General features: G+C 35.7%; 1 protein-coding gene across 9 annotated transcripts in view; it reads right to left on the bottom strand.

Annotated features, from left to right (window-relative positions):
* Nucleotides 1-962: 962 nt before the first annotated feature.
* ROBO2 (roundabout guidance receptor 2) overlaps nt 963-27,904 on the bottom strand; it is a 1,748,812-nt gene continuing 1,721,870 nt past the window's right edge. For 5 of the 9 annotated variants that reach the window (XM_017954070.3, XM_017954063.3, XM_017954066.3 and 2 more), the window contains 3 exons: nt 15,649-15,822; nt 6,119-6,319; nt 963-4,863 (listed from right to left, as the gene is read on the bottom strand). In XM_017954070.3, the coding sequence (XP_017809559.2) occupies nt 4,862-4,863; nt 6,119-6,319; nt 15,649-15,822 (377 nt within the window). In that variant the 3' untranslated portion in view covers nt 963-4,861. Of the gene's footprint in view, nt 4,864-6,118; nt 6,320-8,080; nt 8,354-15,648; nt 15,823-18,035; nt 18,219-27,904 lie in introns of all 9 variants that reach the window. The other 4 variants (XM_017954058.3, XM_017954074.2, XM_017954059.3 and 1 more) reach the window with 2 other exon arrangements.

Genomic DNA, 27,904 nt, shown 5'->3' with positions numbered 1-27,904 from the left:
TTCTTGTTCAAACGCTTTTGTGCAACATTAATATATCTTTTCTCCAGCTAATATATCCAGTAATCGAGGGATTGTAGTGTATTACTTTAATAAACCTTTCTGATAATTTTACACTTTTTCCATTTTATACACAAATTCCATAAAGGAGCAGTTGTTTCATAATTGTCCTACCATTTATCATATTGACATACTTCATCTTTAATCATATATATTTTGTTACTGTATTACATTAATGCAACGTCATTTGTCTTTATAGTAATATTATTTTTTTCACCTTATTAATAATAAATTAAATGAAACGCTAAAATGTGTTGTCCTAAACCTTGTATTTTTAAAAATATTTTTAAATGAGCGTTTCAGGATTTAACAATAATCTTTTTCCTTTTTCCTGTCATTAGTATTATTATTTTAAAGAACACAGAAATTGCCTCTCTTTATTTTTGGAAAAAAAAATTGAGCCTATAGTTGTACTTAGCAGTAAAAAAAAATAAAATATTTATAAAATGTAATAAAATGGGGCATTTTTCTTTTCTCCTCAGTCCCTGAGATAACTTTTCAATATCCAACATAAAACATCCAAAATAAAAGAAATTTATAATTAGCTCTTCTAAAGTAATTGAGAAAAATTCATTTTCCCTCAATTTTCTGCTTTACTTATACTTTCAAAAATAAGATATTTGTTTTAAATCTGTCTAAAGATCTTCATGGTATGGGGAAAGTAGCAGTGCTGATAGAATGGGGTCTATATTTCAAATGCTTGCTATGTTCTTCATCAGTGTCTGTTAGTCACTTCTACAGGTCAACACCAATTCCTATTTGTCACTCTTCAAACCATAACTGAGTGAGAAACAGATTATGCATTTAGTCACAAAATATTAATGCAGAGTTCTAAAAGTGGCACCTGGTCTTGTTCTGGCATGTCTACAAACAAGTTTGTTTTACATAAATGGCTTTTCTACAAATTTGAAATGTGAATATATTTTATTTTTTCCCAGTGAGTACACAATACACAATTCTTTGACAATACTATTAACCGATTTTATGCCAATTTCTTCTCTGATCTAACAACATCAAATGAAACACATTAAGATTTTGGACACTGCTTGGTGACTTAAACAAACTACAGTTAAAAAAAAATCCATCTATAAAACAAAGTATAAAAAGTCTACCCACGGCCACAAAATCCCTTTTCTTGCAACACTTTAAAATCACAACAAATGCCTTTGAAATTATGAGATTTTAAAAAAATTAGTAAATTGAACGTCAGTTTTTTAAAAAAAGGATGGTGTTTCATTTGAAGTACACATTATAGAGAAGCAAAACAGAACTAATTTCACCGCTAAAATAATGTGGAGAGACATGTTGCTTTACAACAGTTCTTGCCATGTAATTCCATAAACAATAGACAGAAGCAGATGAACAAATTAGTGAACGTTATGTCTCTGCATATCTTTAATACGGATGCACACTTGCTTCCCAGTAGCGAAGATAAACCACAGTTTAGAGTTCAATGGTACTGTTATCATCAGATTGTCAATGGACAATTACATAAATTTATTGAATAGAAATTGGGCGGTGTTCCATCAAAGCACATTACAGACTTGCAATTCAAATCCTGTTGAAAACATCTTTAAATACTGAGAGCATTAAACTATGACATAGAACACCATTAAATCTGTTTTGTACTCAAAGCAAGTAAACTTGCAATGGTTTTACTTTTCTTGGTTGTGTGATACCTTTTATGTTGGTTTTGAATTTTCTACATTCTCCGTAGAACTGAATTCAAATCCTGTGACAGAATCAATTCTTTTCATGCCCCTGTACTATCCCACCTTATTTTAAAAGTCTCATAGAACATGTCTGGAAGAGGGGTAGGGCGACTCCACCTGCATACACTGGCATACCTGAGTTTGGGCACCAATACAGCTATTTTCCCAAGGAAGACTTTTCCTGTTACGAATGAAGCTGTGCTTGTGTTGGGCATGACTACATAGCAGCATTGCCTATGAGTGCAAGATCAGATTACATTCTCTCCCACCCAGATTTCCTTTTGCAGTCCTTATGCAGGCCTCCGTGTAGACCTGTAAGAGTGAGCTCAGTGAATTTCTAATCACATTCATTGAATCGGCTATGAAATGAAAAACTGCTGTGGCTCTCATAGGTATTTGTATTTTTCTGTTGACATCTGACTACACTGATTAGTAGCTTTTTACATGTAGCAAGTTGACAAAGGCTTTTGATTTCTAATAATGTTTCTGAATTCCTTTGTATAGCTACAGCATTTCATCTTGCCCTCAATCTACCTGAGGGTGATATTTTGAGTGCATAATGTGACTGCCCAATGTGTTTAAAACTAGGTGTAATAGGCAACATGGACTAGTCTAAAAGAACATTCCAAGTAACCACAAGGTCTGCACTGACAGAATTTTAACTGTAACAGTTAATTTTTAGATGCTGAAGACAATCAGGAAGGTATGATGCTATGCCCACATTATTCCAAAAGTCATCTGCATATGCATACTTCACTTTGAAGCCTTGGTTTATTAATCACCTACACCTGCCAGTTACCAGGGATCAAAGGCTATGTGTTCTATATATAATGAACTAAGGTTTTAGACTAAACTGGGTCATAGAGAAACACAAAGAGGGAACACAAAACCTCTTCAAAATTTGTTTGCCTTTAAATAGAAAGAGGTTAAGTAGGGAACTGCATAAAGAGATCTTTAAAGTCCTCACATCCTAGAGTTGTGAATAAGTATGTATTCACTCTTGGCAGAAACTTTTCATCTTCCTCAGTCTCTTTGTCCCAGAGAAATCCCACTGCATTAGAATTCAGGCACTGATGGTAGAAAGTTGATAAAGGGTTTAATAACTGTGTCTCAGAATTCCTTTTCTCTTCAGTGAAGAAATAAATTACATGGTACCGTAAAGCTGGTGGGGCCCATGAAGAACATTACGTTCTCTACTTGCCCGTGCTGATGCAGTCTCAGGGAATAAAAAAGACGGAAATATTTAATCATGTCATCCCTTTGTTATAACGACATGACATAAATTGGTTACTGAGCCAATAATGCATGGAGTGCGAATTGTCACTCAGAAGGGTCCCATATTTTAGAACTGATCCTAATTACGTTGAACATTTTTAGAAGAGTACCAACAACTGAACTTATCATAGGAAAAATTTGAGAAAGTATAGACAGAAATAAAATTTAAGATTGTGTAGGAAACACATGGGAAAATGTCACAAGTGGGAATTTCAGGAAGGTCCTCTTCTACTTGACTGACTATACATGTACAGTAGCTAACACATATTTCAAAGTCACATTTATTCTGAGCATACATGACCAATGTCCAGGAACTTCTTGTTGTCAAAGTCATGAAAACAAATGAGGCAGGACAATTATTAATGTCCACTTACAAGGTCTGGTTTTATTTAAAAAGTTTATAAACATGCATTTTTTTTCTCCTTTTAAACTTTTCTTTTCAATTCCCTTATTCAAAATGGGTCAAATGTATTTTAGTCGGAAGCCAATTTCTGAGGATGTACCACAAAATATTTATTCCAATAAATCTACTTACTGTGAACTGAACATACTCTCAGCACTGCTTTTTAAGCACGTACAATTTGGCTATACATTGGGTGGCATAAACTTCACTTCTTAATCAAATAAAACACAAATTGTATATAGACTGTATTATTTTTTAAGTCATGAATTTAAGTGATGCAGCTCTATCCTCTAGTGTGTACTGTACATGTATTAGAAAGATGAAATAAGATATTGCAATAGAGTTTATATTTGGAAACAGCCCGAGTATGCCCTAATAATAAATTGCTTCTTTAACTATTTGCTAGATATTCTAGAGTTCATTTTGTTCATTTACTTGGGGAACTTCACATTATATTCTGACTTAATGAGTTGGAGAGCTTAATTATGATAATTCAGAAAATGTTTTTAAAAAACTGTAATATAAATACAGCTCTTGCAAAACACCTTAATTTCCTCTTGCTTATTGTAATTCTCAGATGGGTCAATTACAATGACAGGCAAAATTGATTCTAAATAAAACTTTAATTTCTTTTTTTAAGCAAATTTATTACATCTTTGCTACCTGCATACTTTAATGCATATTCAGTCCTAAGACAAACTACTTTTTTTGACCCCTGCTTTTGTCAATAGTAAAAGCCACCTTTCTACTATTTTTTATTGACTCAGTCCCTGATATTCAAAGAAGACTTTGCCAACACCATTGTTCCTTTGCATCTTCCTATTTCTACGCCCCAACTGAAAACCATCTAACATGATTTGTTACAACCATCATTATCCAATCTAGCTTACAGTACAGAAACTCCCTTCACATTCAGTCTTTTTCTTCATGTCACGAGGAGTAGAGACTTGTGCTTATCACCAAATAAAATTGCAGTGCAAAATTTAAACATAAAAGTTACACAATTAAAAGTTAATATATGGCACCACAGCCTATTAATTCACATATAGTACAACAGACCAATAAGAACAGACAATAATATGAACAGAGCTAAAAAGAGTGAGCTTGCATAGCAATGCACAAAAGAAATTATATACAGAGGAAAATCCTTTTCTTCCTGTAGGGCGAGTTTTCTTTTCTTTCTTTTTTATATACTCCTGACAAGAAAGAGTTAAGGTGGGTGGTGTACTTAAGAGAAGAACACAATTAAAATATCTGTGGGATATGTGTGGCTGTGTGTCTTTACATTGCATTTACAGTTCTTTTAATAGTACATAAATAAAGAAATTGTTCATTGCACTGTTTAGTGTCATCACTTCCATGAGTTCGGACCTGATGGTCCTTCAGAGCAGCTTTGTATGTCTCCTCTCAGTTACTCTAAAGAGAGAGAAAAAAAATAGAAATAAAATGTAAATTAAGCATTCTACTTTTTTGACCAGCAAAACAAAAAGCAAAGCAAACAGATAATCAATGAAAATAAGGTATTCAGATAGATGAGTTTGTGAACTTAAGTAATTTTACTTGAAGGAGATAATCAACGAGTAAAAGAAACACTACAGAATTTGGAAATTTAAACACCCAATAGAACTATTTTGGTACTCTTGTGCATCTGTCATTACTTCAAAAAGAAGGTAAAGAAAAATTCAAGTAGTTATGAATCAAATTAAAATTATAAACAAATCTTAATCATAGATTGGCAATAGCCAACAACAATGACAACTGAGATCAATAAAGAAATTAACAGTTTTGAAATTATTTCTCTTTTCATTATCTCATGGAATCTTCCAAACAATCTGTGACGTGAAGATAATGGTAATGCTATTTTTCTGATGAGGAAATAGATTAGGAAGACAGATTACTTTCTCATGTCCAATAACCAGTTAAGGGGTTGAGAATATTAGAAACAGGGCTGTTTTCTCAGCAATGCTTTTAAACAGAATTCAAAGAGGCAGTTAAAAATATCCAACAAATATATTTCTGATAATGAAAAGCTGTATTGGTAACTTTCCTGAGGAAATTAACACAAGGAGCTCAACATTTTTTGCTGTGACATTCTTAACTTTCCCTATTACCTAGTATTTTACATTTAGAAAATTAATTATACTAACTGTGCCAGTTTTCATTCATAAATGGAAATTTATTTATAAAATGTTATTGTAGTCAAAATATTACAAATTAATTAATAATCAAAGATCAACTCTTTAAGGGTGGCTACCCAAATTTAAAAAATAAATGAAGAGCAACTTGAAAATGAAGAATTCCTTAGGAGTTTCTTTAAAACTACCAAAAGGCCAGTGTCTCCCTTTCTTTATTGTGTTCAGTTAAAAAGGCAAAGAAAATGACAAATACACTATATTTAATTTCACTTACAAGTATTAAGACTAATCGACTAACTTAAAACAATTTTTATAGCATAAATCAAACTTAAAATAGCAGAAACATTTATAAAAACGGACAGCAATAAATACAGCCATGGCCTAAGTCATGACCAAACTTGCTGAAAATTGCAATTGATTGTTTTCGTAGCAGAGCAAATTTTCTATTAACCTGAAATTTGTTTAATATGGCAATGTTATCAACTCAAGATTCTTTCTGAATCACAATAGCCTTTTAAATGACCTACAGCACTTACATAATTCACCTGTAAACTGTCCTTGACTGTTGGAGCCCATGTATCCTATGTCAAGAAGGTCGCTGGCATTGCGCTGGTGGCCTGCTCTCAACACCTCAGCTTTCCTAGGTCCAGTGGATCCCTTAGAAGAAGCTGTGCCTGATGAGCTGTGGCCGCCTGGAGATGGGAAACTGGGCTTGCTATAGGGCACCAAGGCCTCCTCTGAAAAAGAAAAAGACCCCAAGGGCTAAGTTGAACAGCAACATGGAGGCAAACTAACATTACACTGTGAATGGCCTGCTTTACCATTTCATTCTTTAGTAAAATTAAAATTATGAAGTTTAATCAGGACCGGATATTAAAGAAATTTCTATGTGCAAGCAACATTTCCTACAATAGGAACTGAAGCAGAATTAAATGAAAAGAGATCTTGGGATAAATACACAATGTTATATATTATTTGCAAAATTTAAATTCATTATAAAAGAGGGCTGAATACAATGAACTACAGTTTGTTTAACAAAAGCATATCTGAGAATAATTTCTAAAGTTCAATGAGGCTCCAATTTAATTTTCCCATTAAGATTAAAGAAACTGGGTTTTTGTTTCAGCTGAAATTATGGCAACATTTTCTCAATTGATTTAAATAAAGAACTATATCTTAGTTAATTAAATAAGCTTTTAAAATTTATGTTGCTTTTTGAGACAGAAATACAATATTTAAAGGACTATGTATTTCCTTAAAAGAAAAAGAGAAACTCACACATTTAAATAAATAATATGCTAATTTTTTTTTTTTTTTACAGATTGTTCTCTCTACAAATAACTCATGACATATGTTACAAATAATCACTTAATAGTTCAAAAATTGTTTTTTCTTTCCCTCTTTATTCTCACTGCTCCCACTCCACACCCCATCCCCTCTGTTTTTCACTTTCTTTCTATGTATGGGCTATTATTCTATGATTAATGCCAACTGAATTTACTATTTCTCCCCTTACATAGTCTCTAATGACAAGAAGCACATGATTTTTCTCTCACAGCCTGAATGGTGTAAACTTTCTAAATGTTCCACTAAACCTAGATATTAAAATTGTCATCTACTGGCCCTTGCACCAATGACATTTTCCAAAAACTTGAGCATCAAGTTGTGTCAAAATGGAGTTACGGAAATGCATGGAGAGAGGCCTATCTAGAACACTTTAAGTCCAAATGAATAAGTGAAAAGATATTTTTTCAAAGATTGTGTGTATGTGTATGTGTGTGTTTCAATACTCAATGAATCCTGACATGAGAAGAGGTATCTCAGAAAATACATTTATAAAATAGGCTCCCCACCTCCCGCGACCCCCCGCCCCCCAAAAAAATCTAACTACAAACAATGAAATTTATTTCTGTGACATTTCCAGGAAGCTTGATTTATAAAAAAGCACTTCCCATAGACACATTAACAATCAACTAAATCAATCAACTGATTAACAGTTGGAGAAAGTGCACGCCCAGTATAACCTTATCTAACTGGAGGGTCTGTGATGGGGCATTTTTCTGCAACTTTGTAATTTTAATGAATTCACCTATTTGATGTGAGTTCTCCTTTCGAATGACTGGTTACTTCAGTCAAAATGAACAAACTTGCTGAAGGCAGAGATTAAACTGACACAAACGATTAAATTTAGCGATCTTTAAAGTACTCAATATAAACATTAATAGGCCAAAAAATAAAATTTTCTACTGAGCAGTTTAGATGAAGCTTGCAAGTCTCTGGAGATCAAAGGCCCTGTGGAGAGGTTGACTGAGGAACACTGCCCATCGGAATCAGCCTTAAGGCATGTACTGGAAAACTCTGCCAAGGAATTCCAAATTCCATTACTGATCGAAGGCAAATGTTTCTCAGATGCCCTTAAACAACTGCCCTTTCTAGAATACCTGGTAGCAAAAGAAATGGTCACAGTCCACACTTTCTTGGGACTGTGCAGGACACACCTGATCCGACCCCTTGTCTGTGTGGGGCTTTCCGTGTCTCTTCCTGTCGTTCTGTGGAGCTTATCCGTTCCTGCGTTTGCCGCTGCCACTCTAGGGAGGTTCTAGTTGGACCATCCAGTGAGCTCTTTGTGTCTTCTAGGGCGGATGCGTGTTGTCTCTCCAGAGAGCTTCCTTTTCTCTCTGTTGAGTTTTCCACGTTACCAGCCTGCTGGCTCGAGCCTATCTGCTGCCTGAGACCCTGACCTGGCGGGGGATCTGGTGGTGGTGGAAGATCTAAAAATTTTGAATAATGTTTAGAATGGACTAAAATTTCATGAAAAATACAGGTTTTAGTTCACGTTGAAGAAAATCTTTGCCCTCATACAGGTATTACCCATACAAAAGAAATTTGGGGAAAATAAAAGTCAACTGTTTATTTCCAAAGCTCATATTATTGCTCTCTCTGCTGTCTTTCGGCCATCGCATCATTGACACAAAATTGACTAGTGTTGCTCAACAGTTAAATGTGGGAAGTGTTTTCAGTTGCATATTGAGGCTATCATGCAAGGTGTAAAGGGCAGTTCACTGTTTATGTTCAATCCACTGTCCAACCCTCCTTCCCCAAGAAATACCATGACACAAAATAAGATCACTAGAAATTCCAGAAGCTGTGCTAGCACAAGGCCCCAAGAACAAAAGGTCTCCAAAGGGAATGTCCCCCTCGGGAAATTCAGAACGATATGACGCCTTTACCCATGTATGTGGCACATTTAACAACATTAAGCTAACATTTATTAAATGCAATTAACATTCTGCTTGACAACCAATTCTGGCTGTTCGTTTCATGAGTTAGCTAATGAGTTACAACTAATATATTATAATCTTCCAATGTATTAATTTTAATAAGTAATAACCAATGTTCAGAGTAAAGACTGAATGTGTTTTATGGTGCTAGAGAAGACAATGCATCACAGAAATTTGAGATAGAGTAGAAGAGATAATTTTTCAGAAAAGCTCTTTAAAGTAAATATCAGATAGGAAAAAATTTAAGGTTCCAATATCAGCTCCCTTTTCATCTCTCTTTTATTAACTCTTCAGATCATAATAGCTTTATATTTTGTATGTCTTCGATTGTGAAATCATAGTCCTTTCTTTCACTTTTAAGTATGTATTAGTTCTGAAATTACTTTGCTGAAGATTTTGAAATCTTCTGAACATCAATTTGGATCATTTTCTTCTCATTTTTCTTGCATGTTATTGTAAACTTCTTTGTTCATCCTTAGAATATTGGTAATTATATTATTTTTTCATAAAGACCAAATATCGTATAAAATACACATTTATTTCATTAATAGAGGACATTGTACATAACATAGTCAATTATTTCTGATGCCATTTCTGTAAATGTATTCTGTTGTTTCTAATAACATTCTGTTTGTGAAATTTAGAAGGAAAACGTATAAATTTCTTGTAGACAAAAGATAGCTTCCTTAACAGTCAGCTAAGCGTGCTAAGCCATTCCTTTCAAAGACTTCAAGAACCTTCATACTCTCTTTTATGAGCAAAATGATACTATTCTCCATTGAACTGATAATGTTGGCCTCTGGAGCATCTCCTCTGAGTTCCTAAGATGGAGCAGCATTGCCAGTTCTTACGTGTGTCCTCATGTTAAATTATGAATTGCTAATAACTGAAGGGAACAGGGTCTCTGGTTGGGAGGATAAAGTTGCATTTGGAATATTTTTCCAAAATGAAGAAATAATCCAATATTGAGATATCTGTTTGTTGGATAATCCAATGAGTTTGGTGTTTCCTTCATATTCGATAGTACTGACTTCCTTCACTATATGTTATTATAAATGCAAATTATTTCATTTGATTTATTGAACTTAGACTGCCAGTGAGCAGAAATGATTGTATTTGCTTCCAAAATAACTTATCTTGTCATTGATTTTTATTCTCCATCAGAGCAGCTTCGTTTTTAAAATGGCCAAAACAGCATCTGCTTATGCCAGCTAAAATTCTGATTATTATTTAATTTAACCAAAAATTACATAGCTTCATAAGAAATATCCTTGGAGTTCGTATATTTTAAGAAGAAAGGACATTACATGCACATTGAAATAAACTAATTGGAAAAAGAAATGGGATTAAGAATGGGTTTTTGAAAAATAAAAGTATGTAATCAAATACATTTACTTAAATTAAATTTATTACTCATTTCTATGTTGATTCATTTCAACCAAATCAATTCACTAAAAAGTCTCTTACTGGCCTACTGAGGATTAGCTCTTTTCAGGCACACAACAGTCCAATGAGGTAGGTGCCATTATTACCTTCCGTTTTCAGATAAGAAAATGAAGGCAAAAAGAAATTAAAAATCTCCAGCTTGGATCTTTCCTCCTATACACTCCAGACTCATATAACCAGATCTACACTGGACAGTTCCACTTAGTGTTTAGAAAGCTTCTCAAATTTCATGTGTCAAAACTCAGCTCCAGATCATCCTACATAAAATATGCTTCCTCTGCCGCGTTTCTTCTCTTGGTTGGTCACAGTTACATTCTACAAGTTAGCCAACAGTTCAGAGTAATGTGGTTTCCTTTCTTTATGGCCTATGTTTATTTCATAACAACTCCCGTTAGCTCTACCTCCAAAATCCAACCTTTCTTAACATTGCCATTGATTCTCCTTTGGTATGAACCACCATCATCTCTTCTCCACTTTGGTAGCTTCCACAATCTCCACTTTGCCTCATTTAGTATATCTCAACACAGCAGCTAGAATTACTTTTTAAAAAATAAACAAATAAATAAGATCATGTCACTTCCCTGCCTTAAACACACACACATGCATGCACACATGCACATACATACACACCCCGTCCAGTGGTTTACCATTCGAAGTAAGAGCTAATGTCATTATGGTAGCTTAAAGGTCTGACAAACACTAGCCCTTGTTTGCTTGCCTGACTTCGTATTCTATCTTGTTTCTCTCTCTGCTCCAGTCATATCGTTCCCTTTCCTTTTTCTCAAATAAGTCTCAGGCTTTCACTTGCCATTCTCATTTCCCGGAATAACCTTTCCTCAGATATCAGCATTACTCTTTCGCTGATGTTATTCCAGTCTTTTCTCAAATGCTGCCTTCTTGGTGAGGCCTTCCCCAATCACTCTTCTTAAAAATACTTCCTCCCTACACCTATACTTCTCAACTCCCTTCCCTTTGTTTCTACCCCATAACATTTATCACCATCTTACTTACATGTTCATGTATGTACTTAGGTTGGTCTTCATCTATCTTCCCTAACTAAAATATAAAAAGGCAGGAGATTTTTGTCTGTTCGGCTCCCATTGTCTATTATATGTTATATGCTTAGTAAGTATTTGAGTGAATAATAAATATGTAAATTTATTTGCTCAAAGGCCAACGCTAGTAAGTAAATTTGCTCAAAGGCCAAAGCTAGTATGCGGCAGGGATGAGAAAGGGCCCCTTCTCTGAACAGGACATTAAGAACTAGGGGAAAGGGGCCGGGCATGGTGGCTCATGCCTATAATCCTGGCACTTTGGGAGGTGGAGGTGGGCAGATAGCCTGAGGTCAGAAGTTCGAGACTAGCCTGGCCAACATGGTACCCTGTCTCTATCAAAAATACAAAATTTGCTGATTGTGGTGGTGCATGCCTGTAATCCCAGCTACTCGGAGGCTGAGGCAGGAGAATCGCTTGAACCCAGAAGGTGGAAGTTGCAGTGAGCTGAGATCGTACCATTGTACTACAGCCTGGATGACAGCAGCAAAACTCCCTCTCAAAAAAAAAAAAAAAAAAAAGGCTAGGTGAAAGGGAGAATAGGCTGGAAACAAATTATCTAGGAAAAACAGGTTGATGGGTAAACAGATCTATCTTCCTTTTTTAGCATTGGTCAATATATTGGCTTTCAAGGGTATTCTTTGATTTATAAGACAAATGGAATACAAGATTTGGACTCAGGAATGCCTGCTTTGGAGAAACTTACAAAAGGGAAAAGAACACCCTTTAAGATGTGTGTGGGATTTTTCAGTCTTTGGGATACAGACTGACATTTCCCGCCACTAATAATCTTTCTTATGGGGCACAGGGAAAGCTGCTTTCTCACCCCAGTAGTTAGTTTGACACCACGTGGCAGAGCTGTTGCCAATGAAACAGGAGAAGTGATGCCACTTGCCATTACAACCTCCCAACAACCACTCATGTTCTGTCTTCCCCTCAGAAACCATAAAGGTCTGATCTAGAAAATGATGGTTCCCGGTGCTGAAAAGGCCTACATCTTTACATTACTGCTTAGAAGACAGCAAACACTATTGTAAAATCTATAATGCAAAAGGTTTATTGTAAAACGTCTGTACACTCAATGCTGCTAGGCATCAGCCTTCCCAAAAAGAACAACTTGATTTTTATATAAAATGTTATGAAATTATTTCTGACACGTAGATCCATACCATATAAATGCTATGACACATGCATTTGCTGCAAAATAACAGTGTGCTTAAGGATAACCTGTAAAGCACCATCCAAAATAAATGTCTTTGCACCACATCATAATTAAAATGGCTTTGGATTACGCACTTGGGGAGATACGTGGGCTGAAATTTCCTTTGCTATATTGCTACTTCTAAAATGTATCATTTTCTAATAACACATTATCCATAACCCCTTTTTGAGATGCTGGCAAATTTGAAAATTTAGAAACTTATTTATTTTTTAGAAAAATAAGCAATATATTGATCATATTTTAAACTGGGAGGCAGCTTGCTTTAAGGAAACATTCTTAAAAAGCTTGCAATAAAAGTGTTTCAGGAAAAAAAAATCTCTATTTTGTTGATTTATATTTTATATCTTCCACATATTCTGAATAATATCTTCAAACATTTCTGAAAAACCACAGAAAATTCTATACTTAGACATTTTTCTCTTTCCACAATATTCACAACAGAAAAAAAAATACAAAATTATCAACTATTAGATTTATAACTAGCAATTCAGTGACAGCAGTCCTTTTTTATTTACGAAGAATTAGATCAACGCTACAAACAGTTTTAAGTGCTCAGCTAATTTTCGGAACATCTAAGCAGAAAGGCAGGGGTGAACATTTTTACTCACCACAGGATACCCATTTACAGAGACTCAAAAATCTCAATTGTACCCTAAACCTTCATATTCCATTGAAAACAAAGGAAGCAGGAAAGATAAGTAAACTGGAAAGCATGTAGAACAAATCTATTTGGCTTTTTAAGTCCTCTTACCTTTGTAAGATGACAAAAGAAAGCACAAATAGGGCTGCAGGATTGGATACTCCCTTCCCCAAACGAATAAAAAACAAATGCTTTTCTTCTTTTTCAACGAAGCTTCATTCTGTCCTGTAATGGTAAGTGTAAGTGTGCTAAGGACTCGGTCATAGCTTCTCCAAGACAGGTACACTTCAGGTTCTCTTGTGGCGCTTTAAAATTACCTGTAACTGGGTTTCACCCCAGAATAATCAAATCTGAATATCTAGGATATATTTTAGAGCTTCCCAGATGGTTCTATTGTGCAGTTTTTAAAAGTTTATCCTTTTGGTGTTTAATTGAACTATGTTAGGATAATGTTTGTGCGCTTATAGGGTGTAGTGCTAAAAAGGAAAAAGAAATTTACCTTTCAATCTGACATTGTAGTAGACACTTTAAGTATGTGTTACATATCCTTAGACTATAACTTCAGTATATATATTTTAATTCATTCTTTAAAAGATATAAGAACTAAATTAAAAATATGGGAAATAGACTATATTCTGTAAAGCTAATGAAATACTCATTATCGAACATGGATATCTTCCAGTAACATTGTGTTTCTTGAAACTAACAGTGTTTAAGCAAATATTCAAATACTGGATGCTATATATAAATAAAAAGATCGAGCTAGATCAGCAGACTAGGGACCGTGGGCCGAATCCAGCCACTGCCCATTTTGTGAATGATGTTTTGTTGGAAGTCAGTCATATCCATTATTCTACTTGTCTTTTCTTTTTTAGAAGGGGTCTTGCTCTGTTGCCCAGGCTGGAGTGCAGTGGCATGATCTCAACTCACTGCAACCTCTGACTCCCTGGTTCAAGCAATTCTCCTGCCTCAGTCTCCCGAGTAGCTGGGATTACAGGCATGCACCACCACGCCCAGCTAATTTTTGTACTTTTAGTAGAGAGGAGGTTTCACCAAGTTGACCAGGAAGGTCTTGATCTTCTGACTTTGTGATCTGCCCGCCTTAGCCTCCTAAAGTGCTGGGATTACAGGCGTGAACCACCATGCCTGGCCTATTCTACTTTTTTTATAGCTGCAGTCATGCAACAATGGCAGTGTTGAATAGTTGTGACAGAGACCATATGTCCCAAAAGCCAAAAATATTTACTATCTAGACTTTAATAGAAGAAGTTTTCTGACCCTCTGCTAGAGTCTGGATGTTTGTGTACCCCCAAAATTCATACGTTAAAATCCTAATCCCCAATGTGATGATATTGGGAGGTGGGGCCTTTGGCAGGTGATTAGGTAATGAGGGTGGGGTCCTCCTGAAGGGATGAGCACCTGTAAGACACACCCAGAGAGAACCTTGTCCCTTCCACTATGTGAGCACACAATGAAAAGGCACCCTCTGTGAACCAGAACGTGGGTCCTCACCAGACACCAAATCTGCCGGTGCCTTGATCTTGGACTTTGCACACTCCAGATTTGTGCAGAAAATTTCTGTTGTTCGGAATCTGCCAGCTTATGGTATAGTCACGTGTTACCTAATGATGGAGATAAGTTCTGAGAAATGTGGTGTTAGGTGATTTCGTTGTTATGCAAGTGGTATGCAGTGTATTTACACAAACCTAGATGGGATAGCTGACTACATACCATTGATCTGGGGTAAAAATCTGTGCAGCATGTTTCTGTACTGAGTGCTACAGGCAGTTATAACACAATGGTGTTATATTTGTGTATTTAAACAAAAAAGGTAGAGCATAAATACAGCATTTTAACCTTATGGCACCACTGTCTCACATGCAGTCTGTCATTGACCGAAACATTGTCGTACAATGCAGGACTCTATGTTTTTTATAGCAGCCCAGACTAAGACACTCTTCAACTACATGACCTGTAGCCTGATTTTGGTTCTGAAATTTGTGACTAAAAAATTACTATATCATTTCAAAAAGTCTTTTTTTCCAAAAGTGAAACACCAGCTAAGATATTGTAATTTAATATTATAAAATTTCTGACAATATAAATGCACATGCAGCTTATGTTTTCTTTCCTACTCTTAAAGTAAAATGCTCACTAAAAAGCATTTATGAAAGATGCCAGAATGGCAAAAAAAAAATCCACCTCAAAAAATTGTATGGCATGTATTTCTTGAGGCTTAATAACAGAAATAATTCTAGATTGTTTTTAAAAATGGTGTTTTATTTAAACAGGACCATATTGCCAGGTTTGTCTTGTTATGTAATGAGGCAATGGCTAAGCCACCATGACTACATTAATCTAAGTACATGACTGCATGGAGCACGTCTCTTCAGTGAGAAAACGAGGGAAAAGGAAAGAAACCTACCATCTGTCATTCCTTCCCTTCGATGAGGCAATGCTGGTTGTTGGTCCATCCGCCCTCCCTTGTGTTTCTTAGTGGGCCGAGGCCTCTGACTTTGACTCACGGCTGCACTGGTGTTACTGTCAGTAGAAAATGGGCTGGTAGGTCGAGGTCTTTGAGAGGAGGTAAAGGCTTTTCCTAAAATGAAAATAAAGGGAATGGGTTCTAGAGAATGTCATTATAGCCTGCTGATTCTGTCCTGTATTCCTGCTCTATGACTAACCTGTAAATCTACCTAGAGATAACACTTGAAGATAGCAAATATTGGTGCATCTCTGTAGAAAAAGATATTTTCTACATTCTTAGGTGCACGTATTTTGTTCAATTTTTAATAAGCTAACAACACCCCCACTGACCCTCCCCAAAAATCAAACAAATGAACATAAAACAGATTCACCAATCCAAAACTCAATATTGCATGATTATACTTCTATTTAACCTTGACAATATTAGTGATATTTTCAAAGATGTATGCAAATTCATGCAGCTTTTAGTTCTTAAAATTAAAGAAGCTATCTATGAAGTATATACTGTTTTATTTGTTTAATAAAATTTCATCCTTGGAAACTTACAAAATCTCTCTGAACACAGAAAAATGCCATATGGTAATTACATCTGAAATTTTACATGAAAGGTCTGCTCAGACACATATATTAAATTGACCTTACCACTTATGCACACACACGATGACTTCTATCTCTTTTGGCATAAACTCAATAACATCTGTGTAGAGGACAGCAGGTTAAAATCACCTTGTATATCCAGCGTGCAATAGGTATTTTCTGGTGAATATTGTATCTGAGCAGCTTCCAAGTTCTCATTGAAAAGTGATATGTGCTGTGTCCTTTTCTTGTGGTTTAGAGTAGGTGTACAGGGAAATATACTCTGGGAAAAGGTTAGCTAATAAATTTTCAACACCTTACAATTTTAATACCATGTTTATTATAGTAACAGAGGCCTGGTTTATGTGCATGTATTTACTCTCCTGTGTATGTTTTCATTTCATACAACATTATTGTATGTAGTTACATTTTCTTAAGTCGATGTGACAGGATATTACTTAATGCTTTATTAGCTATTAGCATACATGCAAGAAATGCACTTATGCTTTCTAATGTATTAGTTTCCTTGCACGTTCTCACTGCTCTGCTTACAGCTAATGCCACAAAAAGCACTCAAGCAACATAAAGTTTCAGACTTATTCCTTACAATGCAAGACAATTCAAATAACAGTTCTATTATAACATATTTTAGTTTGGATGCTATTTGAAAAATAAACCTCTGCAATGCTTAGAAGATATTTTTTATTTCATTTAAAGATAGCTAATGTATGTTCAAAAGAAATATTGGTGGTATAATTCCAAGAAAACTTCCATGACTCATTTTTATAACCTGAGAGTTTAGAGAAGGGTAAAAATCATTTTTCTTTACTATTTGATAACAGTTAAGATTTTGCAAACGTACTTAATGTTTTATTAGTTTGTTTTGCAAGGAAGTTCAGTTTAATTCATATATTAGAATATTCTTATATGTATAGTTAAGAATTATACATACAAATATAAAAGCACGCATCATGCCTAAGTTACTTTGTTTCAAATATTTACAAATTACTGATCTATTATTAATCCTACATTCTTTTTTGTGGAATGGGGAGCACTTGAAAAATTATAAAATTGTTCTTTTATATGATTACTTACCACTCTCAGAAATCAAAATTAAATTACCCTAAAGAGAAATACACATGTAGTCATTATTTTATTCAACTTGCAAATGCAGTGGGTGTATCTTTAATTAGCATCCTTTAAGACAAATAATAAATTATTGTATTAAAATCTTACTAGCCAAACGATTAATAAGACCATAAGCTATTTGAACTGGTAAGACCAACAGCCTTAGACCCATTTACCCCATGCTAAGGAAACCTTCCCAGAAAATGCATTTGCAGAAAGAGATGAGGCAAAGGAAAGTAATGGAGATAAAAGCTGAGTAAATTTAATCACTGGGTACATTATTAATTGTGTGAGGATTTTGCAAAGTGTGAGTTATTGAAAATTTAATGGTAATCTTAGTTGCTGCTTTGCTATAATATAAAAAGGAAGCCTATTCCAATTAATCAGCAAAGCCGTGAAGAGAAAGGAAAATCAGAGATAGAAAGAGGCGGTGTCTTTTCTTGGCTCTGCAAAACTAGCATCAGAAGAGAGTTTTGGTAATGGAGCATCCAAATTGTGTTCATGCACATTAAAGAAAGCCCTACAGTCAGACTCACTAAGGGGAAAGAACAGGAGAAAAGAGGTCAGTGTCCAAGGACAAGATTCTCTCATGCAAAGAGTGTTGACTTGGAGTCTACCAACCTGTTCTTGTAAGGCTGGTTCCATCCAGCCTAAAACCAGCTTTATCTGCTGCTGCCACCAGTGCTTGTGCAAAACTGCCGCTGGCAAAGATAGAGCCATCGGAGGAGCTACCTACACTAGATCTATGACTAGAAAAGTTACGATCCTCATCAGATGCAGAGCCCCATCCATTTACCATTGAACCTAAAAACAAATGTAGTGGTCTAGTGAGTTGTAGATATTGAAAATCTCATCTGCTGTACACACTATACTAACGAGCAAGTAGGCTGTCCTCGCTTCTTCCTTGAAGTTTCATCATGATTTCTTTAGCCAAATACAAGTATCAGGTACATTTTAAACATTTTTTGTGCAGAAGAAAGAAGCTCATTTAAAATCTGTATCTGTTTGCAACACATAAGCAAAGCACGTGCTGTACTGTTCACCTCTTACACTGTTTAAACCATTACACAATCATTTTCCAAAAGAGAGTTGTGATGTACATTTTAAGCTACTATAATTCAGAAATGAACACTTTCAGTAAAACAAACTTAGTGTTCTTAAACTCATCACAGACTCAGTTGAAGAAATAGTGTGAATATATTTTGAATTTAATGCAGACTCCAAAGATAATCTGCATAGAAACTACACTATATCATAAAAGGCAAAAATTATTTCAAGATTTTAAAACAGAAACTTAATTACAAATAACAACAAAAATTCACAAACAAAAAACGTATAAACAGTATCAAAGCAAATGAACTTATAAGATAAATGTATTTTAAAGAAGTTCTATTAATTTAAATGTTCTTTTTGCTTACTTTGCCTTTTAAGTTATTTAAGAACTCCAGTTTTCTCTTTAGTACTAAGATTTATGTTAAAAAGTAACATTTATAAGGACTATCATCGGCATTAATATAAATTTTCTCTGCAAAATGCAACATGGGAATAGAGGAAAATAAATTTAATTTTATGTTTAAAGAGCTGTAAGTTGTGAAGATACTCAGAAACATTTTTTCTTGATTTTCTAGCAAGTCATTTATAATTTTATATATTTTCTTAGACAAAAACAAACAACATAATCTCCTACTTAATAAAATTAATATTACAAGATTTATTCATGTTGGTATACCATTAATTCATGACACATAAAAAACTACTAAGTATTGCTTATCTATTTTTGTTAGAAGAGGAGCAAAAAGTATTTGTAAGAAACTAATTTCAGATTTCGAAATAAATCAAATACATATTTACATAAAAGAGATGAAAGTCAAATGCTATAGACCGTTTATTTATTTATTTTTTCTCTAATATTTAAGCAACTACAGAATAGTTAGGAGTGTTGCCCCGATGCAGTATTTGTAATTTTGGTCAAGGGGCCAGGATACAATGACACGGATTCATGCACTTTCAATACCAAGAAAACAGAAGCTGAACTGGTTAGAATGATCTGAGAAGTTAAAAGGGTGTTAAGTGTAGCAAAGAAAGATAAGAGTTTTGATTCTGGTTGCCAAAAGCACAGAGATACACTTTTTACTCTTCAAACAAATTCCCTTGACACAGGCCACTGCAAGGAAGTCGAGATAACACCAGCAACTGAGCCTCTTCTGAGAGAACCATTTCTGGATTAATAACCACAAGTCAAGGACCAACAATCCAAAATGAAAGAAGAAATGATGCAGTAGGCTTTGCAATATAATGCTGTACTAGGTTAGAAAAAAAACCAAAGACATTCAGTGAGGGGGTCACAAAAGAATACGAAACTCTGGAACTGAGGATGGTTTAAAAACATTTGAAAGCTCACTCCCTTCCCTGTGCTGTTTTCTGTATTTCTAAATGCCGGCTCTTACTGTCCAAATAAACGTCTCTTTAATCTTCACCTTATTTCACTCCTAAACTCCTCCTACCTAATTTCATTCTCATATCTTCTGTCTTCCTCATTGCTTTCTGCACTATCTTTGTGAAGCACTTACATACATGTGTTCCTCTGTTTAAAGCCTTACCCAGCTAGCCAATGCCATATCCAAACTGCTAATTCAGTATCTGCAACTCTTCAATATCTAGCCTAGCCTACTGATATGATGTGGCTCTGCACCCACACCCAAATTTCATCTCGAATTGTAATCCCCCTGTGTCAAGGGGGGGACTTTGTGGGGGTGAATGGATCATGGGGGCGGTTTCCCTCAGGCTGTTCTCACGACAGTGAGGGATTCTCGTGAGAACTGGTTGTTCGGTAAGTGTCTGGCATTTCCCCTGCTCGCTCTCTCTCTCTCCTGCTACCATGTAAGACATGCCCCTTTGTCTTCTGCCATGACTGTAAGTTTCCTGAGGCCTCTCCAGCCATGCGGAACTGTGAGTCAGTTAAACCTCTTTTGTTTATAAATTACCTAGTCTCCGGTAATATCGTTATAGTAGTGTGAAACCAGACTAATGTACCTGCTGTGTATTAGTCCTCATTCACTCTCTTACAGCCTGTGTGTCTCCTTGCTCATTTACATAACATTATCTTTCATTCTTTAGACAGAGATATTGCCACTAACGCTATTAACCACTGACAAACTTTAAACTCTAAATTAAATGCCACTTCTGTTATCACCTTAATTCTATCTTATTATAGACAGAATCCATCTCTCTACCTCCTTTGGTTTCCAAACACTACACATAAACTCGCATATCAGTTCTCTCTATATATTATGGTCTGCTGCACATGTGTTTCCTCTCCTAGACAATGGAATTCTGGAGGTTAGGAACTATTTCATATTTATTTTCATATTTTTTGTTCAGGGACATTTTACATTAGAAATTCAATAAACAGTAGGCATATGGAATTAAATGCATTCAACTTTTTCATTATTCTATAATTCTGTGTATGACATTATTTGATGTGTAACTTCTTAGCAATAGAAAGAATTTTCTCATAGGAACTCTTAGAAAGTTTATTAAATAAGGAATATAATGATAAATAGTATATAGATATGTGATAAATATGTGGGTATTGGTTATGCTTTGATACACTTAAATATTGATATTTAGCAATATCTTATTTAAATTAAGATAAAAAATTTACATTAAGTGGCAGCTTAGTTTCTTTGGAGTGTAAATTTTCCATCCATGTTTATCCATCTTAATGCACTTGGCCCAGTGATTTGTTTTCTAAAATTTTTATTTTTCCACTATAACCAGCCTAAAAATAGTTGAGTTTCTTTGGTTTCATGTCTATGTCTGCTTGCTGAGGATCTAGCAGAGTGACACATTTGGTCTCTGAACCTATAAAACTGACTGTGTACCTATTGAGAGGTGAAATCAGTAAATCCTACACTACAGTAGTAGCACTGAAGAAATTATATCCTGTGAGACCTCCGAGCAGAGAATCAGCCTAACTTTCTGCCTCAAATAATCCCATTTATCTCCCTGTGGTAACTTGCCAGTCCTTCATCCGAGCATTTCCACACACACACTTGTGATACTTTAAACAAACGGTCTACTTCCTGCGTTTGTGTCTTTGCTCTGCCTCTCTCCCAGCCTTTAGTGCTCCTTGTATGTCCTTAAAACTCCCAATTATTCAACAAGTTTTCCCTGCTGCTTTTTGTCTCCCTCTGGGAAGAGAGAGTAACATGGAAGACAGGGCTTCAAGTGAGTCTTGGTAAATACAGAAAGAACATCAGCTATTCTTTCTTTTGTACTTCTTGTAAGAGCAAAGAGACAAGATAGATGACTTCAGAATTCAAGATATGTGACCACAGATACTTGGCCATATCAGGCAACAGGAAATCTCATGACCCAATCCGAAGAGACGGAAGTGTCTCATGTTAGTGCAGTTGTGTTTGCCTTCAAAACGGAGGGCAAGGAACATAGAAAGAAATTTCTCTCCTTCTTTTCATCTCTCCACCTCTCTGTCTGGTATCTTCGACATCCCTTCCTCCACAGTTTGGTTAAGATGTATGGAATGCGCATATCTATGGTAAATATTTTTAAAAGACATTTGGCCACATTCCATAAATCAAATAGTATATAAAATATTAAAATTCCTTCTGTAAAATGGCTAAAATATATTGAACATCCACTGATTTTACCTCTTAGTGGCCTTTCTAAAAAAAGGAAAAATGTTGAGATTTAAACATGAACAATGAGCTGAAGATCTAGGTAAACAATTACCCCTCTAAAAAAAGAGAGAGAGAAGTAAAAGATAATGAATGAACAAAAATAAAAACATGAATTCACAAATTTAAAAGTAAGTCACTTTTGTGATAACTGATTTTTCTTTCATAAACATAAGTATAAACATGAAAATTAAAATGAACACCAGGTAAAACCAATTCAGCTAGAGGCTTCTTACAAATTATAAGCACTCCATACCAATTTGACATGTTTTAACCCCAAACATAATCAATACATATTTAAATGTTTAATGAAAAATGAATTTATGTCAGATAGCCAAATTTATTTGTGTTTACATTTTCAATCTTTCCAAATTTCCCTGATTTAAATTGCAGAAAGGCCACAAAAAAATCTCAAATGTATTCAAGCTGTTAAAAGTAGTCCTGCACATAGGACATTAAGTTGTTGCTTGAATGTTACTGAGCAGTAAAATACCATGATAAAGTGGCATCTTGCTGTGTCTCTATTACATCTTCAGCACTAAAATTAATTTATGATCAGTCATCAATTCATTTACATGTCGTTTTATGCTAAATCTTTCCTTGCTGATAAATGCTTATCCTTAGATCCATTAAACTAGAGTAAAGTCTGTGCTTCATAATATGACCCTGCTAATTGTTGCATTACCATTTTTATGAGATACAAAAACTAGCCGTCCCCCATTTTTTTCAACCAATATTTAATCTATGAACTTTTCCTATTCAATGTTATTTGTCTACCTGTTAAGTAAAAGCTGCAGCTACAAACGTCTTTAGATGAATTAATCCAAATATTGACCTTTGCCTACATGTAGAAAAACATGTCAAATCTGCAGAACTTCTTCTTTCACTCAAACATTTTGAATATGCAACGATTCTACCTGCATGCCTCAGAGAGAAAGGAATGTGTAATCATCTCTAATCCCAGCACTTTGGGAGGCTAAAGTGGGAAGATCACCTGAGGTCAGGAGTTTAAGAACAGCTTGGCCAACATGGTGAAACCCTGTCTCTACTAAAAATACAAAGAAATTAGCTCAGTGTAGTGGCCCGGGCCTGCAATTCCAGCTACTCAGGAGGCTGAGGCAGGAGAATCTCTCGAACCTGGGAGGCGGAGGTTGCAGTGAACAGAGATTGCACCACTGCACTCCAGCCTGGGTGACAGAGCGAGACTCCATTTCAAACAAACAAACAAACAAAAAAGAAAAAAGAAAAAAAGAAAAGGAATGTGTCATACATATGGAAAGCAAAATAAGCAATTAAAAATATCTTCATTAGGACATATGATGCTTGATACCTTGTTTCACTCATAAAAATTACATGTGTAATATCCCCCTTCCCCTTTTTATCTGCTCAATTTTGAAATATATATTTAATTGTTCTTTAAAGACATCAAACCTGTTGAAGTAGTCTAAGAAATTAATTTGATTATTGTGGCATTATCCCTGAAATTTTCCTCAATACTAAACTTATTTTCCTTTAAGTTTTGTAGAAAAGCAAAGTTTCAGGTCAAATATTTCAGTGGCCGAGGCTCTAAAAGCTGTGCGGTTGAATCAGATGGCGAGGCCGCCAGGTTTCACCGTTTCCATATCGATCTGCTCTGGGAGTTCCAGTACAAACCTCCAAAAACATAAACTAGAAAACATAGAGCCAGGATTTCCTTTCAGCTGTGGGATTCCTGTGGAGTCCAGCAGTCGAGGAAACTTTCTACTTGTCTCACTGAACAGGACACAGTCTTCCTTTTTGTGATCACTGAGGCAGTTAGAATCTTTGCTACACGTTGAGGACATTTTCCCCCTGCGCTCTCTCCTACTGCCTTCTGTTTCGTTTTTCCTGGTGGTGTCATTAAATTCGGGAAATAATTACCCTTGACTCCCACCATGGAAGTTACAGAAAGAAGTACTGGAGCCCTCCCCTCACCGTTACCCAACGGTTCGGCATTTAGGAGGAAATTACAGGCTTACTCCTGAAGACAAGCCTTTATGTTCACTTTCTAGCGCAAACAGCGTCCAGTGAGCTGTAATAAATAAACATGTTGTATTTTATTACAATCAAACAAGTGTGCATATTATGAGCATAGATTACGAAAATTTTTAAAATGAGGTTCACTGCAAAAAGTGCTGCTAGAGCTGAATTTCGGTAGCATGGGTCACTATAAATAAACATAGAACTGAATGTGAAAAAAATGAATCACAAAAGTCACATCTAAAATTAATATCTTGATCTTGATTAAATGTGTAAGGAAAAAGGACTAAAGTTTCTAGAGAGAAAATTATATGTTGTGCTTGTATACATATTTATTCATGTGTGTTTATACACACACACACACACACACACCCAGTTCCACATATTAAGCAACAAACCAGCATATTATTTTCCTCTTAAATATACCTATGCCACAGATCAGAAGAAAGGTGTGTGTTCCCAGAGCAGGGATCATGATAATTTGTCTTTAGAGTAAGACTGACTGATTTTGAATATTCTTCTTCCATTTATCAGGTGGGTAACCTGGAAAAAGGCTTTAAAACCCTCAGTGACTCAATTTTTTAGTCTAGTAAATGAAAATAATACTGCTAGTAGGGTTGTGAGGATTAAATGAATTAACATACACTAAAACTTTATAATAGGGATCGGCAAACTTTTTCTGTAAAATGACAAACACTAAATATTTTAGGCTTTGCTGTCCCTGTCATACATTCTTCTTAGTTTTTGTTTGCTTGTTTCTTGTTTTCCTACAACCCTTTCAAAAATGTGAAAAACCATTCTTAGCTCATGCGACCACACGAAACACAGGCTACTGCTGAGAAAGATGCCTTGCATGGGCCGGGCGCAGTGGCTCAGGCCTGTAACCCCAGCACTGTGGGAGGCCAAGGCGGGCGGATCACGAGGTCAGGAGATGGAGACCATCCTGGCTAACACGGTGAAACCCCGTCTCTACTAAAAATACAAAAACTAGCCGGGCGTGGTGGCGGCGCCTGTGGTCCCAGCTCCTCGGGAGGCGGAGGCAGGAGAATGGCGGGAACCCAGGGGGCGGAGCTTGCAGGGAGCCAAGATGGCGCCGCTCACTCCAGCCTGGGCCACAGAGCGAGACTCCGTCTCAAAAATAAAAAAATAAAAAAAAAAAAAGAAGAGAAAGATGCCTTGCACTTAGTAAAGGTTGTATATGTGTTACCTATTATTATTATTATTATTGAATCTAAATTTTTAGCCAAGTGATTAGAAGTAATAGGCATTCAATAGGTGTTTGTTGTGGAAATAAAGAAATATTAACAGCAGACCTGCAAATACGTATTATCCAGTACTGAGATCATGGGATATGGAACTGCTGTTACTTTCATCTTTTTTTAGCCTTCTCCCCTCATAGACCATCATTTCAAAATTTAAGAACTCCCTCACAAATTAGTTGCTATAAAAACTTTTGCAGTTAACATGCTTATTTCTTTACAAAAAAATGGTTTCTGTCCCTGAATAACTGCTGATATATTCCCTAATGTGGCAGCTGTGAAGTGCAATATATCCAAGTAAAATCCTGAGTAATTTCACATACGGGCTTACTAGCCCATCCCAGGGTTGTTATTGAACTAACATTCTGATTGGCTTCAGAGTTTCAGGGACTGGAACCCAATATTCTGATTGGCTTCAGAGTTTCAGGAACTGGAACCCAATATTCTGATTGGCTTCAGAGTGTCAGAGACTGGAATCCAATATTCTGATTGGCTTCAGAGTTTCAGGGACTGTGTAACCCATGTTGCCTCCTGTAACTGTGAGGTCTATTTAATAAAACGGTCATTAGTTTCAAGAAAGTGAAAATAACTAACAAAATTTCAGGGGGAGGTAATGACTAATTTATTCACACCACAAACATATTTAGAACCCAAAGTAACTGGTGGTATGATCCGCATCCACTGTATGGGCACTTACCATGTTAAAAACATAAAAAGCTCATAGAAATAATGCCCGTTTTATTGCCCACCTCAGTCAGTGCTATTAAACTAGCCTTAAGAGTCTGAGGAAAACATAAGCACGTTAGAACAACATTCATTGGCCTGCTGATTTCTCTAATATTCAGTCTCTATATACACCCACCTCAGGGCTATTCTCATACATGTCTGCATGCACGCATGCGCACACACTTTATCACACTTACAGCCTCATCTACACTCTCACACATACTGACTCCCTACACAAGCACCCACGTCCACATTCCAATACACTCACACACCTAACATACTGTGTTACACATACTCCCTACACAAGCACCCACATCCACATTCCAATACACTCACACACCTAACACATACTCTCTCTCACACACACACTTATAAGCACTCACTCACATACCACAGAAAGCAAATTAAATCTTTGATCCCACCGTCTCCACAAAGTTATTGTGGAAGAGAAGGAGAAAAAAAAGGGTGGGTTTGTATTTGGCTACTTTTGTGTGGAGCACAACTTCTTTCACTAAAGAGATGTATTATTCATAGGATAAGCTCATCATGGAATACAAACCTAAACACCCTGAGGTTTTTATATATGGCAGTAATTAAGCAGTGAATTCAAGGAGGAAACCAGACTTTTTTTCTTAGCAATAAAAGCTTCATTTGGAATGAACATTACACTAGCTACAGGAGAAATGCAGATTGCTTGAGCTGCAGTCATATCAGGTAGCCTAACATGTCACAGGTGAGCATGTAAAAGTGCAAAATGGCATTCTCCTGATTTATAGACATATTTATCATCTTTGACATTATAATATTTAATAAAAGAACTACACAGATTATAGCTGACTTTTTTTCATCATTATTGCAGTTTGTTACTGCATTCCTAATGGAAAAGAGTTCAGTATCATCAGTGAAATATGCAAAAATATGCAGAATTTTACCCTGAAGGAGATTATGCTGGAAACTCAGGCAAAGGGGCTTAACATAATAGTGCACTAATAAGTCCGTTCTCTGCATTTGAAGATTTTAACTTGTGCTCTGTCACCATCCGTTGTATCTGGATTTCAAACCACAGCAGTGTATCTGCAGCTCTTAAATCTTAATTAGGCTGGCAAGCAGACCAGCCCCTAAGTAAGAAGAAAAACTGAAAAATGGGCTCGTGCATCACACATTGTGTAATTCGGGGAGGAATGCAGAGGAAAATCATAGGCATTGATGCTGCTTTATCATTGTCGTAAGCCAGTTTCCATCAGTGTTTGCAGAACTCTAACACATTGTGTAAAATCTGTGAAAGTTTGGAAGCTGTTGGCATAATTAAGTGGGATTGTGGTAAAATACCTCCTAGGATGAAAGATGTCATCACAGTAAATACAAATATGAGCGGTCTTCTGAGAAGACCCAGTGAAATGCAGAGACCAGACTTCAGTTTGTAGTAGCTCTGTCTACACAGTCATGTAGGAGGCATTTTCTTGTGTCTCCAACAATGTATATCTATTTGAATAGAAAGACTGAATTTTTAGTTTTCTCCATATTCATTGTGGCCATATTAGGATTTAAAGTTTTCTTTAAATAATTTGGTACATTTAAATCCCTGAAAATAGGTTATACCTCAGTCCTGGGATCATCATAGAAGAGTTCCAATGGAACTGTTTCATTTGGTGAACAAGGCAAGAGGAAGCCAAAGAAGTACACAGAAAAAATAACTGCATTTCTTGGAAGAGAAGCATTTACTAGATTCAGCAATGTGAAATGCATAAACATATGGTTTATCTCGCTATACATTTTCTTCACTCTAAAAATAATACCTTGTGCAACCTTA

This window comes from Papio anubis, chromosome 2, assembly GCF_008728515.1.
Source record: "Papio anubis isolate 15944 chromosome 2, Panubis1.0, whole genome shotgun sequence".
In the NCBI taxonomy this organism is placed as follows: Eukaryota; Metazoa; Chordata; class Mammalia; order Primates; family Cercopithecidae; genus Papio; species Papio anubis.
This window is presented reverse-complemented; position numbering and strand designations above follow the sequence as displayed.